We start from the raw sequence: 14,229 nt of genomic DNA, 5'->3' as shown, positions 1-14,229 counted from the left end.
GGTAACTAATCGTCGGTTGCTAAATATATCCGAATAGCTGACTTGAACCCCAATGGAAATGTATCAGGACTCTTGAAAAAGATGCTTCCGGGAAAGTGTGTAACGCGGGGAAGTTCCCCAAGAACCACAATGTACTGAAAGTGGAGTGCATTAGGGGTGGACAGGTATGCGGAAGGCCTTGAACAGACTCATGAAACTAAAGAACTTTGATAAGACACATACTGTCCACCCCTATTGCAGTCGATTTTCAGTCCATTGTGCTGCTTGGGTCGGATGCCCTGTGGGAGGCAATCCAACAGGAATGCGAGTCTCTAAGGAAACACAAGGCGGTAATGCGCTCCATGTTGCATACGGATGCATATAATCTGTTAGTATTAGAATTTGTATTAGTGCTGCTCTTATGGTATCGTAATGGCTAGAGCGACGCACTTTGGTGTATCCGAATTGTATATTAAATATATTCTGAACACATGTTATTGCAGCACAAGTGGGGTGGGGGGTGGGGAGAGAAAATATTAACGCTGCAAATGAACACGGCTGAAATAAAAGTTTGCCGTGCTTTAACACATTATTTACGCCAATCAATCTAGGCACCTGGCTGAATTAACTCCTGCGTGGTTAAACCTTCCCTGGCAAAACTTGCTCGTCAACATAAGCCGTGGAAGAGATTTCGCTGTCTTATATTTCACTGTGTAACGTCGCTGATGGTATACGCTCCTTTCCGATCAACAGTCGCATCCGGGCATACTCCTAAATTAGATTAAATACTTACCAGCAAACGAGGGATAGCGTTGAGTCAATTAAGCGCCGGAATCAGGCGTTGCTAAAAGCGATTACCGAGGAATACCACATGCAGAAAAATCTACCATGGTGCTCAGTTTTTCTTATTTTGTTGTCTTTCGTCTGTGTCTGTTCGTACACGTGTATGCAAAGATCACCTGACTCCCCTCAACGAGTTTGGTACCGCTTCTCTGGATGCCCGCCACTCGAGCGCTCATCGAAGCCGGACCGCGGGAACCTGATAACTGAGGGGCGACCGTACCTCTTCCTTATGAACACATTGCGGGTTGTGCAAAAATGGTTCCGCAACAAAGTCGTCGGCTATAAGATGCCACCTGACGTTTCCAGCCTGCATTAAAAACGCGTTTGAATGTCGCCAGTGTTTTCATAGAACGAGCTGTGGCTGTTGGTTCATCTCTAGACCAGGGAGTTGTTGCGTCTCCTCGATGGAGGCGGCGGAGGGCAGGTGCAGTGACATCATGACTCCCATGGTGTACTTAAAAAATATTTTGATTTCTTGTCTTGAGTATCTCTGTTAATTAATTTCAATCGGAGCAAACTTGTGGCTTCCGGATGCTCAGGGAATATGGGAGTGTGCAACTGTTGACCATAAGGTGCATTACGGGTTCTAAGTTATCTTCCTATTTTGTAACCGGGATATTATATTTTATTTGTACAATTCACAGCAAACGAACACATTCGAAGAATTACATTGGTAAATCACAAATTTCCTTATCAGTATTTCGGATATTTGAGCTGGATGACGGTGGGCGGAATATCGTTGAGCACGCTAAGTTACTTAGCTATATATAGAGATGCATTTTACAAAGGAGACAGTTGTTGGATTGTTGAAAAAAAGGACAGCTGAGGGATTGATACATACGAAAGCTAGTTACGCAGCGTCAACATACAAACAGTTTAATTGCAAAATTCCCTCTCTTCTCTATATTTCTCTGTCTGCAAAACTCAAACATGCATGAAAACAAATATATCAAGTAGATCCTAAAACGGAAGAATACAGAATAGAAACAGAGAAGACAAGAAACTTTTAAGCCTGCACGTTGTTATCTCATACAACAGTGAAGTTCTAAAAAAAATTAAGGAACTTTTTACTTTTTCTACGTTACCGTGGTGGCCCTGTATTAAAAGGCTCGCGAGCAGGGCACATATTGAAGGTACACATTCCTTGCTGAAGGAGCTCTGCGACGGAACAATGAAGATGAACATTCTTCGGGTCACGTTCACCGACTCAGCATTGTCTCCTGGAACAAAGAAACCAATTAAAGACGGTCCAGCTCGCCGCGTTCATTTCCGGGATGGGATGTACGCTTCGCTAATTCCTAGGACTCTTTTCTTGTTACAACGCCACTTTTGGTCGGACACCATGGATACAAATGATCCTGCCGCAGTGTCTACGTGTTTATAGCGTTGCTTTCGCCTAAGATGACCCGTGTCTTTTGCTGGCTAGATCTAATTTTTCAGACTCACGTATACATGGGTTGAACTTAGGTAGGAAGCAGACTAACAGTAGCCCCCTTGCACGAACGTTGAGGAGATTTCTCAGTGGTGTCCTCTGCGGCTTCTGTAGCGCTCCGGGCACGCGCTACAGTCCTTAACGCTGCTCGTGCGAAAAGCACTGCCAAAGGCACTGAGGACGACATTGAGGAATTTCCTCAATGATTGTGCGAGTGGGCTTCTTTTACAGCGATAGTTGTAAAGTGAAGGTATAAAGCGGAGGGAGATCCTGGAATCGGCGGAAGGATGTCTGAAGCACGGTGGTCTGAAGCATCCAGTAAAGCGCTTCCGTCCTAGCCTTGCAGAGGGCGCCTCAGGCTCACGTAGGGCAGAGCCGTATATTAAAAGGGAGTCTGGCCATTAATGGGTCATGCCTATACCTGAAGCTCCACCCACTTTTTCAGCTTTCCGACCAATGAAATCTTGAAATATGGGGCGCTATCAATCAGCCTATCCTCACTATTTGCCCCCCTATCCAACATGGGCAGCGCCATTTTGGGTGGCAAGTGGATTGGATGGGATTGAATGGATGCCTCTCGCAATCTGCAAAAGTAGTGGCAAATTTGATAAGCGCCACCTAGGGAGCGTAAGGCACGTCGGGAATTGTCGTCTGCTTCCGTCGTTGTACCGCTGCCGGCAGAACCACCTGCTGGGACACATTCTGTTGTCGGTATGATTTTTAAACAAATCTTCATGAATAGTTGGAATATAAGAGGCAAGAATGTTTATATCCATGAAATCCAGCTGTTAAAAATAAGATTGTACAGCACAGCGCCGTTTTTGTTATGATTTCATTGTGATCGCCGTGTTCACTAGGCCTAACACCGGCGACAAAATGTATTATTTTCAGTTAGATATTGATGGATGAGCATAAGTTGAAACTGATTTCCGATAAATATATAGTAGGATGTACATTTGCAGCGTAAAATCAGGTTAGTCTGTGAAAATTTTTTGTCACGAAATCCCCGCTTCACTGTGTTTGTTTTCGTCGCCATTTTGGGTGGCAGTATGGTGTCATGGCGACCCCCTTGGTAAAAAGCAAACCAATCAGAGGAGCGAAACTGTGATTGACAGGTCGAGCCTCTTTTTGTGACTCCTCCCAATGGCCAGACTCCCTTTTAATATACGGCTCTGACGTTGGGATGAGCCTGCGCTAAAGTGCTTCCGCCCGCGCCTCACAGAGGGCGCCACAGTCTCACGTTGTCATGTCTCAGGTGGACCCGACCGCTATCGCTGCTGGTGATATAGCGCGAAAGGTACGCGTTAATTTGTCGTATTATTTATCGCCCTTGATACAGGCGTCTCCCGATGTGACACTGCGCACGTCTCGACATATCAGAAACTAGCACTATTATCTATCAGGTTGGGAGCGTGATGCTCTGAGGCATATGATAGGTCATGTTGCAGGCAGAGCTGTATGGAACGCACGTGCCGTGGATATCACTCGGACATCGGGACACATGAATATCGCCTCGGGAATTCGTTTTCCACGGCATGTTTTTTTTCTTCTTTTCTTTTTTCTGTAGATAGTTGTTGCACGGTGTTGAAATTTCGACCGCGCGTTACACTTCCATAAGAATAGAAATACCACACTCACCTCGAAGTTCTCCTATATGTTTTGATGGATCAATCAGGACGAATCTGGAGCAGCTTTGGAAAAGCATCGCGATAGGATTTGCCCACAATTCGCGCACGCGCCCGTCAGTCAATATGATATGTCGAACATTCGGCCTTTCTTAAGCCGGGTTGTCAGATTGTCTCTCTCGTGAACCTTTCCGGTATACGCTGCTTTGTTTGATTGTTCTTCTTCTTTTTTATCCGTTTTAGCTTGCACTCGTAGGCCCGTCTTAGTCTTACGAATGAGATTTTTCCAGCTCAATATCTATCCGGATTCGATCGGCAGTCGTTGCGAGAGTGACAGGACGGAAAGCATACACGTGCCCTGGGCACCAGCTGTTCTCAGCATGTTTATTTATTGCAGGCACATGTTCTCGTCGCCTTCGTGTTGTGGAGCATCTGTTGTTTAGCAAATATTCTTGTTGACCACTCAAGGTGACCATGAGAGGAATTGGAAATTTTGTTACAAGCAATAACAATTTGAAAACGAAGCAACAAGAAATAATAAAAAAAAACAAGAGACACACAGGAATAGGCACAAAAAGAAATCGAGAGAGAGAGAGAAGTTGTTCGGAGGGAGAATGCCTCTCAGATGAATATGTCTATAAATTTGGATATCTGCTCCAAATGCTCCAGCAGTTGCTACATAAAATGTGCAGCGATTGGACTCTTGCGTTTGCAAATCCAAGGTATGGCGCGGTTCTTTTTACCCTGTTCCCTGTTGTTCCTACTTGCCTCTTTGCGTTTACCAGCATTTACCAGGGCTCGGAACCGTTATTTTTTGGGGTTCGGTTCAAGTTTCGGTTCAAGGTTATCGGTTCGGTTCGGGTTCGGGTTCAGCGCAGCCAAAATAACGGTTTGAACCGATATTTATCGGTTCGAAGCGGTTTACGTCTGCTGTACTAATCAGCAGAGTGCGAGGTAAATCGCTACTGTAACTAAGTTTCTTTTGTTAGTGACTTGTATTAGAGTCCCGGGTTGTTGGATTTATTCGAAAAAATCCGAAAAACACATAGCCCGGTAAAATTTTAAACAATTCGGATTAATCCGAAAAACTCCTCTTGGCAGGTGTTTCTTTATCTTTTTTTTTCTGATAACCGTGTTATTGTTCTTGGCCTCCTTTTATGTCCTGGGTTTCTTCTGTCCTCGGAGACCGTCCCCGCCGGAACAAATGGTCTCCGCGACCTAGCGTTTTCTTCCGTGGTCATACCGGCCAATTTGAAGATTCACAGCCCGGGTTTTTCCCCAGTATGTTTCTCTATTTCGTTGTCCTACATTGACCTAAGAACTAAAATGAGCATCGAACCGAGGTCATACGGCAACTATAGTTGCAGTGCTGACGGGAAGATGGGACGCAAAAGAAAGCTGCACTGAGACTACGTCAAGGAGTACTCTGATTTCGAGGAGTTCGCATCGTCCAGAGATCTCAATGTAGAGTTTGTCGTATGTAAGCACTGCTATACCGGTGACTACAGTACACGGAAAGGGTGTGAGAGGCGGTACCCGAGACGGGGAGGGAGAGAGACGACACAACACAACCCGTCTCGGGTACCGCCTCTCTCATCATGCACCAGCTTGTCAGCGCCCTGTCACTTCCTACGGAAAGGGTGCATTTCGAATTGTGGAACACTTCAGTGTGCGTAGCACGAAATGTATTCTTAAGTCTATGTCTCTTTAGTGTTGCGTTTTCGTTGCACAACCGTGCGTGCGCCGTCAAGTTTTCTCCAAATTTCGCATATTAACTGAGCTGTAAACCATACATTCCGAAAAACTTCGTTCTTCGAAAAACCAATAAACTCCGAAAAATATCATTCGGTAAAAACTAGAAATAAAACCCGGAACCCTACTTGTAACTTAACTCGGTACTTTTACGCCGTTGTAACTTTCAGAGGGACTCGTTTCTTTTTCAGGTAACTTTATCAAAGTAACTTAAACTAAGTTACAAGTTATTTTTAATTCTTTTTTCACTCACGTACACTTATATTCTTGCTTTCTCTCCGGTTCTTTCAAGGCATTTTAGGCCATAAAACGTGATATTTAATCAATGATTGTATTCTACTCAGGAAGTAAGAGCCGCTGCCATTGAAATGAAGCTGAACCATTGTGCACCCACAGGGACTAAGATGCAAAGCGTTCGTATTGTTAGGCATAAACGAAAACGATCGAAGCGTGTCGCACTCCTCCGCAGGCAGCTGAACGTTGAACTCAACTGCTCACATGCCCAGCAGCTGTGTAATGCTATTTTGTGTCCGAAGTAACTTGGAAGTAACTCGTTCTTTTTTCTAAGAAACTGCAGGTTACATTTCAGGCTGAAGAACTTGGATATTATCTTAGTTGCGTTTTTCATACGGTAACTTAACTCGTAACGAGTTCTCTTTGACGGGTAACTTCTCTATCTATGCTAATTAGTGTATCACATGTGAGAGGTAATGCCAGGTTCCGGCGACGGCTTGCTCCTCGTTCCTACATCTTACTCCCTCGATAGAGAACCATGCAGTTCACAGACGATCATCCTTTACTGTACTGAAAAGTGCTGGGAAATGACGTACTGCGTACCATTGAACTTCATTGTAAAAGGCTATCGCCAATTTCTCGAGAAAAAAGGAAAAAAGCGGTCATGTGGTAGATAGGAGTGTCTCAGAGTCCCATGCGCAGACCAGCACGCTCCCAGCTGAAAAGAAGGCGGGAGGCCGCTCCTGTGTTCCCTTCCTCCATGCTCTGGACCACACGCAGGCCTGTTTCCCTTCGTTGCTACAGGTCTGCGTTGCTTGTGGATGTCACTGTGAACTATTAAAATTTACGCCGCCTTCACACTGTGGTGCTGAATGAAAGGAAGCCGCCGAGGCAATAATACAAAATGTAGCTGTCTTACCGAGAGACACGGGACACGAAGACAAGCACAAGAGTCCCGTGTCTCTCTTGTCCGTGTCACTCTTGTGCCTGTCCTTCCTTCATCATCATGCACCAGTTAGTCTGCGAGCTATCTCTTTTATTGTAGCTGTCTTGTAGCACATCTTTTTTTACACCTCGAATTACAAAAGTCTACAGGGATGCCGTGAACCTTTTGGAGGTGAAGCTGTAGGAGGAGCATGGACTCACCAGTTCTTAGTTTATTTATCTGTCTGTTCTATGAATTCGGCAAGATTCCGAGCGATGCAGGGAGTTTATGCGCAACAGTCGAGTGAGAAGGTATAGACGTTTTTACCGTCTCGCGAACCGGTTACCGCATCATATTTTTTCGGTTCAGTTACGGTTCGTTCAAGGAGGGAGAAAAAATGTTTACGGTTCGGTTCGGGTTCGGTTCGGCAAAAAATAACGTTTTTTTTTGCGGTTTTCCGTTACGGTTCAGTTCCGGTTCCGACCCCTGGCATTTACACAGCTTCGCTTTTTGTGTTGTGATACACCGTATAAGGTCCTTCGAAATGTCTGAAATGTTTCCGCAAAGCAGATCCTTAATGGCGTATATGCGTCCAACCGGATCTACTTATAATATGCATGTCCAGTATGAACCTTAATCACAGTCATCCAGCACACTAATTTCTCCTCGCTTACATGTTTTAACTGTGACGCACGTACGAGCCTTCAGGCCACCTCCTTTCTGCTCCTTTTGACTACTAATATTGCCTAATTTAGAAGTTACCGAGATGGCCACGATATATGACACGTCATGAACGCGGCGACAAGATGTTTCTCTTCCTACCAATAGAGAAAACGATACAGGCTGCATGTCATCATATCAGTAGCGGGAATAGTTTTTAGTTATAAATACTTATAAATAGAGAGAACGCCTTAAAGCGGTGCTCTGCAACAAAATCACCACAAAGGTTGTGGTATATCCGTAGCCTTTGGAATATCAGGAACATGTGCACGAAATATCTCGTTCTAAGTCTGCGCAGATTTTATTCAAACGATGTTGATGTTGAACAAGACATAATACTAGGGAGAGGTTCAATTCGTCACACGACAAATTCGGCTACTCCCATGAGCAGACCCCCCACCCCAAAGGTGAACAAATATAAGACAGAACCCCTTACCCCCCACTTTCGCGATAACTATCGGCCAAAGGCCAAAAGCACCGGCATTTATTCAAACGAATTTATTACGAAGCGAGCGCTTCGCCTCTATGAAGCGAGAGGGCACTGAAAGCAACACACTGCTAACGTCATCCGGCATCCGGCAAGGGAGAATGCAGGTTTCGAAGCAGACGACCATGCTGGGTGACGTCACGGTATCCTCCTCCGGACGAACCGCCGTAGTATGGAGCTCTGTTTTCGGCTCTTCGGATTTCGGTTTCGGTTTGCGATTGTCATCGAATTTACGAATTAATTACTCGCACAAAATGAATGCGAATGTTGTATGCGGTATCGAGGTCGTGGTTCGTGTTGGTATGATGCTCACATCTATTTTTTTTTTTTTTTTAATCATTGCAGAGTCTCCCTTTAAATCATCACCGAAGTGCAAAACTTTCTTCTCCCGTAATGAAAGATGCCTTGACTGCAATATAAAAGGAACGTTATTCTGTTCTCACAGCCGTTTTGTACCTTTTGAGAGGAGAGGAGGTTGTAGTTTTGTTCGTGCATAAATCACGAACTTCGCAACCGACGAATGTCATTTCTTTTATATTGCTGTCAATGTAACATATTCCACTTTCTAACTTTCATTCTGAAAGGATTAACTTTTGCACGTCAGTTCCCGTTTGCAATGTAGGGGAAACATGATGCTTGAGGTGTTCTTTTCTGTTCTTTTGTAGAAAATACAGCTTCTGCATTGTTACTGCTCAGCGTACATGGATCAATGTACAATAGTAACTGAATGTGTGTTTGAAGTTGATGGGGCAGATACTTCCGCAGGTTCACGCAAGATTCGTGTTTCTCTCAACTTGAAGGATATCCTTGAGAACGACGAAATAAAGTTGGACTGGATGTTCAGGTACTCGCTGATGCATGACGTAGTCAAGGGCATGGCATACCTCCACAACAGCGAGATCCACAGCCACGGAAATCTCAAGTCTTCAAACTGTGTCGTCGACAGTCGCTTCGTGCTCAAGATAACGGACTTTGGACTGCACAATCTCAGGTCATTCGACGAAAATGAGAATGAAGATACTTATTCCTACTGGAGGGGTGAGCTCATTAATCACGTACAATTTATTGTCATTACTTTGCGAACCAATGCTGATCGACGGAATGGTTTTCTGTTGCTCGTTGTACCTTTCACGGGCGTAAACAGAGTAGGACTCCTTAAAACGAAGAGTTGGGCTAGTTGGTACGTATCCATCAGACGAAGCGCTCTCGAAAAGAGAAGGGACAAAGGAATATACACAAGATTAAGTGCATCGTCTTGTGTGTGTTCCTTTGTTCATTGTCTTTCCAGAGCGCTTCGTTTGACAGAAGGAGGGGACATGTTTAATAGAAAGAAGAGAAAGAAAAGAGGAAATGTCAGCCAGACTGATGCCGGCTTGCTGTTCCAAAAAAAAAAAAGGAAACTCAGATTAAACATTAAAAAAGGGGAAAAAAAGAAAAAGGAAAGAAAAAAAAACAGTCAGTGTAGATCAGGGACGACACTGTGCGAGACGGAGAGAGGCCCGAATCTTGCAGGACAGAAGGACCCGTGGAAGAAATATTGAGGGAGATATTTTCAATTGCCAACGAAAACCTCGCGCGCGTTCATCAGTAAGAATTTGCTCGTTTACGAGAGTAATTCATCTTCTTTATTGCTGTAACTTAAAAAAAAAAAAAACTATGAGAGCTGCCTAGATTGCGGTCTTCACTGGTGGGTTATGCGGCCAGGTGGACATCCTGTTGGAAAGCGTATGCAACTACTGGACAGCTAATTATCTAAAATTCATTCATTAACTTCGTAATTTGATGTTTTCGGGAAAATACGACATATACCAGAGTTGGAGTAAGTTATTATTTAATTCCACCCTCTTTTTTTTAACTATACCGAAACGAGCACGTACCTGGAGATATAAATCGCTAAATTTTGTCATGCAAATTAGCCGAAAGCGAAACAGAAACCACGTACTTCTCGGGCGCAAAAGGAGTGGCGGGCGTTCGCGTCGGAGGCGACACGTGTTTTGTAACGATGCAGCTGGGTTGTAGTAGGCGCTGATCTGATGCCCAGATATACCGTTTTCTTGTCCAGATAAGCCGGAGGTAATGTCGTTTCTGCGCTCAAGAAGTGCGTAGTTCTGGTTTCAGCTCATTTCCATATAAAAATTGGCGATTTCTATCTCAAAGTACATGCTCGTCACAGGATTTATTTAAAAAGCGGGTGTTATTTAAAGAGAGTATTATTTTAAAAGATTCAAATGATAATTGTTCCTAACCCTGCAATCTCGCATTTTCCTGAAAACATATAATTAAAAAGTTCATTAACGAATTTTAGGTAATTAGTTAGTTACATGCGCTTGCCCACAGGATTTCACTGCTGTTCTCACAGCTTTCATAAATGAATTTCTAAAGGACAAAAAACACACGTGCACACAACAAAAAATACCCTGTATATCGTGGTCGTTAAAAACGGATGCGGTATCCCCACGTAATTCCTGCTCCTTTATTGTGTTTTCTGTGCACGGCGTCTGGTAACTGCAGGCAAAGCACGCTCTACAGGCATTGGCGTGTGACACGGTAACCGCATAAATACCAAACAAAATTCCACGTCGAGACTGGGAGGTGACCGGGGTTCGAATCCGGGTGCGGGTTGTGTTGTCTGGGTGATTTCCCTGGCTTTTCCTCAGACGCCTTAAGACAAATTTCGGCACAGTTCCCTGTGAGGTCGGCCCAGGACGCATGATCCCCCCTGCGATAGTCGTGACTTGCCCGCCTGAGCGTGGCCGACTACAGCAAGCAGTTGCAGTTCATAATTGCCACAAAAATGGCGTACGCCCCCGTTTTCATGAAATCGAGGATGAGAACGTTGCCATTCGGGAGGATGGTTGGCTAGGAGCGTGCTATGCGGTGAAACTCTGGTTTTAGAATGTACACGTAGTGGACATTTAACCTTGCGCGAACTCGATCCTAAATTACCAAGTCTTGCTACCCTGGTGGGTAGATCATGATAACGGTTCTCAGTCATTCTATCTGTCAGTCTCAGTATGCCATGAGAGAACACCGGTGACGAGTAACTTGCTGGTGCACGTTATGGTTTGTGTGTGACTGTGTGTTGTTGTATTGTTGACTGATTAGATGAGTCACAAATTTAGTGAGCCCATCTCCCTTATCTTTTAGCCTACCACTCCCTATATCCTTAATTTACTGATTTGCTGCGGTTGCGTCACGTTATAAATAATTTGTTCAATTTAGTTGCGATTAATAACTGCTCCATTAGAAAGTTAGTGAGGTTAGATTACCATGGCAATGCAAATGATGGTATTTTTACGACTAAGCGCGTGCGTTTTTAACGGTGTCGGTCTCTTGAACAGCCCAGAGCTATAGAAAAGAATAAAGCTTCGCTAAAATTGGGCTGCTGTCTTGGGTGGATCACAAGTTCATTATATTACTCCTCCTGTCGGGAAGTAAGATAATTTCTCACCCACCATAGCTAGCAATAGTGCAATAGCTTCCTGTTGCTTGGCAGGTATACGTTCATAATTCTTAAAATGCAGAACGCAGGGAAAGCGTCCATCCTATGATGTGTAGTGGATAGGGTTAACCTAAAATTACACGTTTCAAGCTAGGTTATCGCGAGCACCGACATTACCTGCATGCCTGTAGTGATTAACTACGAAATCACATTCAGTAGTATTAAAGGTCAAAAACTTCCAACAATTCGAGTATTTTGCACTCTTTAGGAAAACAGTTGCCTGCAACCCTTTAAAATGTTTAGCGGGAAAGACACTTTAGTTGTACAATAACATACCCCCGGCGCCAGGTGAACTTCTATATAAACCCTTAATGGAACACTAATATATTATTTAATAAAAGTGCCCGGTCTCTCTGTGTAATAATTTATTATTGTGGTGGAATTGAACGTAAAGCCGGGAACACAAGAAGGGCTGCATTTGCTGTGGAAAGGCTTTTCAAAAGTACCTATCATGTCTTCCATTTTGTGTCTTCCATTTTGCGACAGTAAATTATTAAATTAAGAGGCCGGGTGGCGTTTCGTACATTCTGCGCAAAGAATCAAAAATCTGTACCGCTTTTTACGAACACACTGCACTTCTGAGGTTCTACGGAAGAATTCCTACAATGAAATTTATATTTACATTGACGAATCGTACCGTGAATGTCAATGGCTTGTTTATCGAAATGATGTCACAGCGAATGGTATTATTAGTGGTAGTGATGGCTAGAAGCAGTTTCATGTGGTTAGCCTATACATGTGAGCAGCGTCAGAATTGCAGCCGAGATGAGATGGGATGAAACATTAGAGTTTTGGATTATTCGAACCTTCAAAAATTTAAAGTGTAAAAATGTATGTAATTATGTGCAAAAATTATCTCATAATCTCTGTGCCTCATGCCTGAAGAGAAATATCACTCGCTACGAAGGCATCCCAGTTAAGGTTAGCGCTATAGCCTTTTATGTACCGCATAAACAGTTATCAATTTTAATGCGCCACCGTTAGAGCCCCCAAGTTGGAAAATCGTGACCGTCTGTCTGTCGGATATGTGTGAAGCCTCGATTTGAAACATAGGGTGTTAGATAATCGAAGAGAAGTAGATAGTAGATTTAGATAGTACATACAGTAGTACACAGTTTGTAGTTATGTAGTGGTGATAGTGATAGTTATAATTAGTGATAAGTGATAATTGGTGTTGAATGATGAGTGATGATGATAATGATTAGTGATAGTGATTAGTGGTAATTTGTGATTAGTGATAGTTACTAATTATTTGTCATAGACAGTGATAGTTAGTAATATTTAGGGATAGATAGTGGTAGTCAATAACAGTTAGTAACAGTTAGTGATAGTTAGAGGTCAATAGAGGTGGATAGGGTGAGCCTAAGATCGATGGCTACTGGTCTTCAGACCTGATCCCAATGCTTTAAAGTGAAATAATAAAGATGAACGACAGAAAAAAAAGCTTGCAATCAACCTTTAAAATGTCTCTGTCTCATGCATTCCTTACATAAGAGAACACTGAAAGGGAACATATAATAAAAAAAAAAACGTATAAAACAAACGCAAAAAATACATAAAAGATACGTCTAATGCTAACGCGTTTCCGCCGCATTAATTACATTAATAGTCCTTCAATTTTTTTTAAACCTAACCTGACTTAACCTGATATGAAAGCGCACTTGTAATTCACCGAAGTGTACGAAATAGATTTTTGCAGGCTCCGTGTTTCATTGCAAAATAGATACCCTGATATACAACGTCGTTCATAGGTCACCCAAGAATGGCGAATTACTGTAAATTACTCGAAAGCAGAATAGTCGATGTGCTCTCCAGAGCGCTGAACTTAATGCAAACAAAGAATATCATACCTTCTCTTTCTGCTTCTCTCAATACATCCAGTGACGTATGAGTGAAAATTGGCAACCGTGAAGTATGACTAGTGGTGGTGGTGGAAACAGTTCGCCGTTGTTGTCCTCACAGCTGTGGGTGTCGTTACGACTATAGCTGTACATGATAATCAAATTATGACAAGATGATGATGAGATGAGGAAGTGAAGTAGGCAGGCTCGGTGGCTTTGAGCGTTTTCCGATTAGAAACCCGAGTTGGGCCTAGGTTATTACAGTGTGATAGCAACTTGTGGCATCAAGCTGGGACAAATGCAAGATCCTGTCATGTAGGCGTGCCACTATCTTCGTAATCGCTTAGCAATGTCCAGCTGTACTTGCAGCGTGCAGTGCTCTCCCGGGGATATTGTGACGTGAAACGTTATTCTTATGACAAAGCAACTTGAATGGGCGACTGTGTTGCTTTTTTCTGAAGGTGCTGCTAATACGACACCTATGCATCTGCGAACGACACTGTCCCACACTTCAAAATAAGGTGACACCATCACCAATTATTTGCAGCCTCCACTCTTGCCTTAGGCACTCCATTTCCCTGCCTTATCCCCCATTGCTCCTTCCGCCTAACTTGACTGATAACAACTTTGTCGCAGGCTCTGTACTCCTTAGATGTCCAGATGCCTTTAACCACCCAGAGAAAGGTCTCGTCTGGTACTCGTGTGGAACTAATCTAGACCGAACCTGACAGTGTATTTGATTTGCAAAAGAAGGACAGGTGTTAGCGATACAAAGACATAATTTCTTTGGTGTTATCGATAATCGGTTAATAATGCAACGTCGACGTAATTAATTGTATCGGTATCCAAGCAATATAGATTTTCATACCCAGTATAAAAAAGTATGGAA

At 43.5% G+C, this 14,229-nt stretch overlaps 1 protein-coding gene across 1 annotated transcript in view; it reads left to right on the top strand.

The window, feature by feature from the left end:
- LOC135386030 (atrial natriuretic peptide receptor 1-like) overlaps positions 1 to 14,229 on the top strand; it is a 378,177-nt gene that overhangs the window by 337,241 nt on the left and 26,707 nt on the right. Inside the window, exon 12 of the mRNA XM_064615739.1 lies at positions 8,798 to 9,035. Within this exon, the coding sequence (XP_064471809.1) occupies positions 8,798 to 9,035 (238 nt within the window). The remainder of the gene's footprint in view (positions 1 to 8,797; positions 9,036 to 14,229) is intronic.

This window comes from Ornithodoros turicata, chromosome 2 (assembly GCF_037126465.1).
Source record: "Ornithodoros turicata isolate Travis chromosome 2, ASM3712646v1, whole genome shotgun sequence".
Lineage (NCBI taxonomy): Eukaryota > Metazoa > Arthropoda > Arachnida > Ixodida > Argasidae > Ornithodoros > Ornithodoros turicata.
Note: the sequence above shows the minus strand (reverse complement) of the source record. Positions and strands in the feature narration are given on the sequence as shown.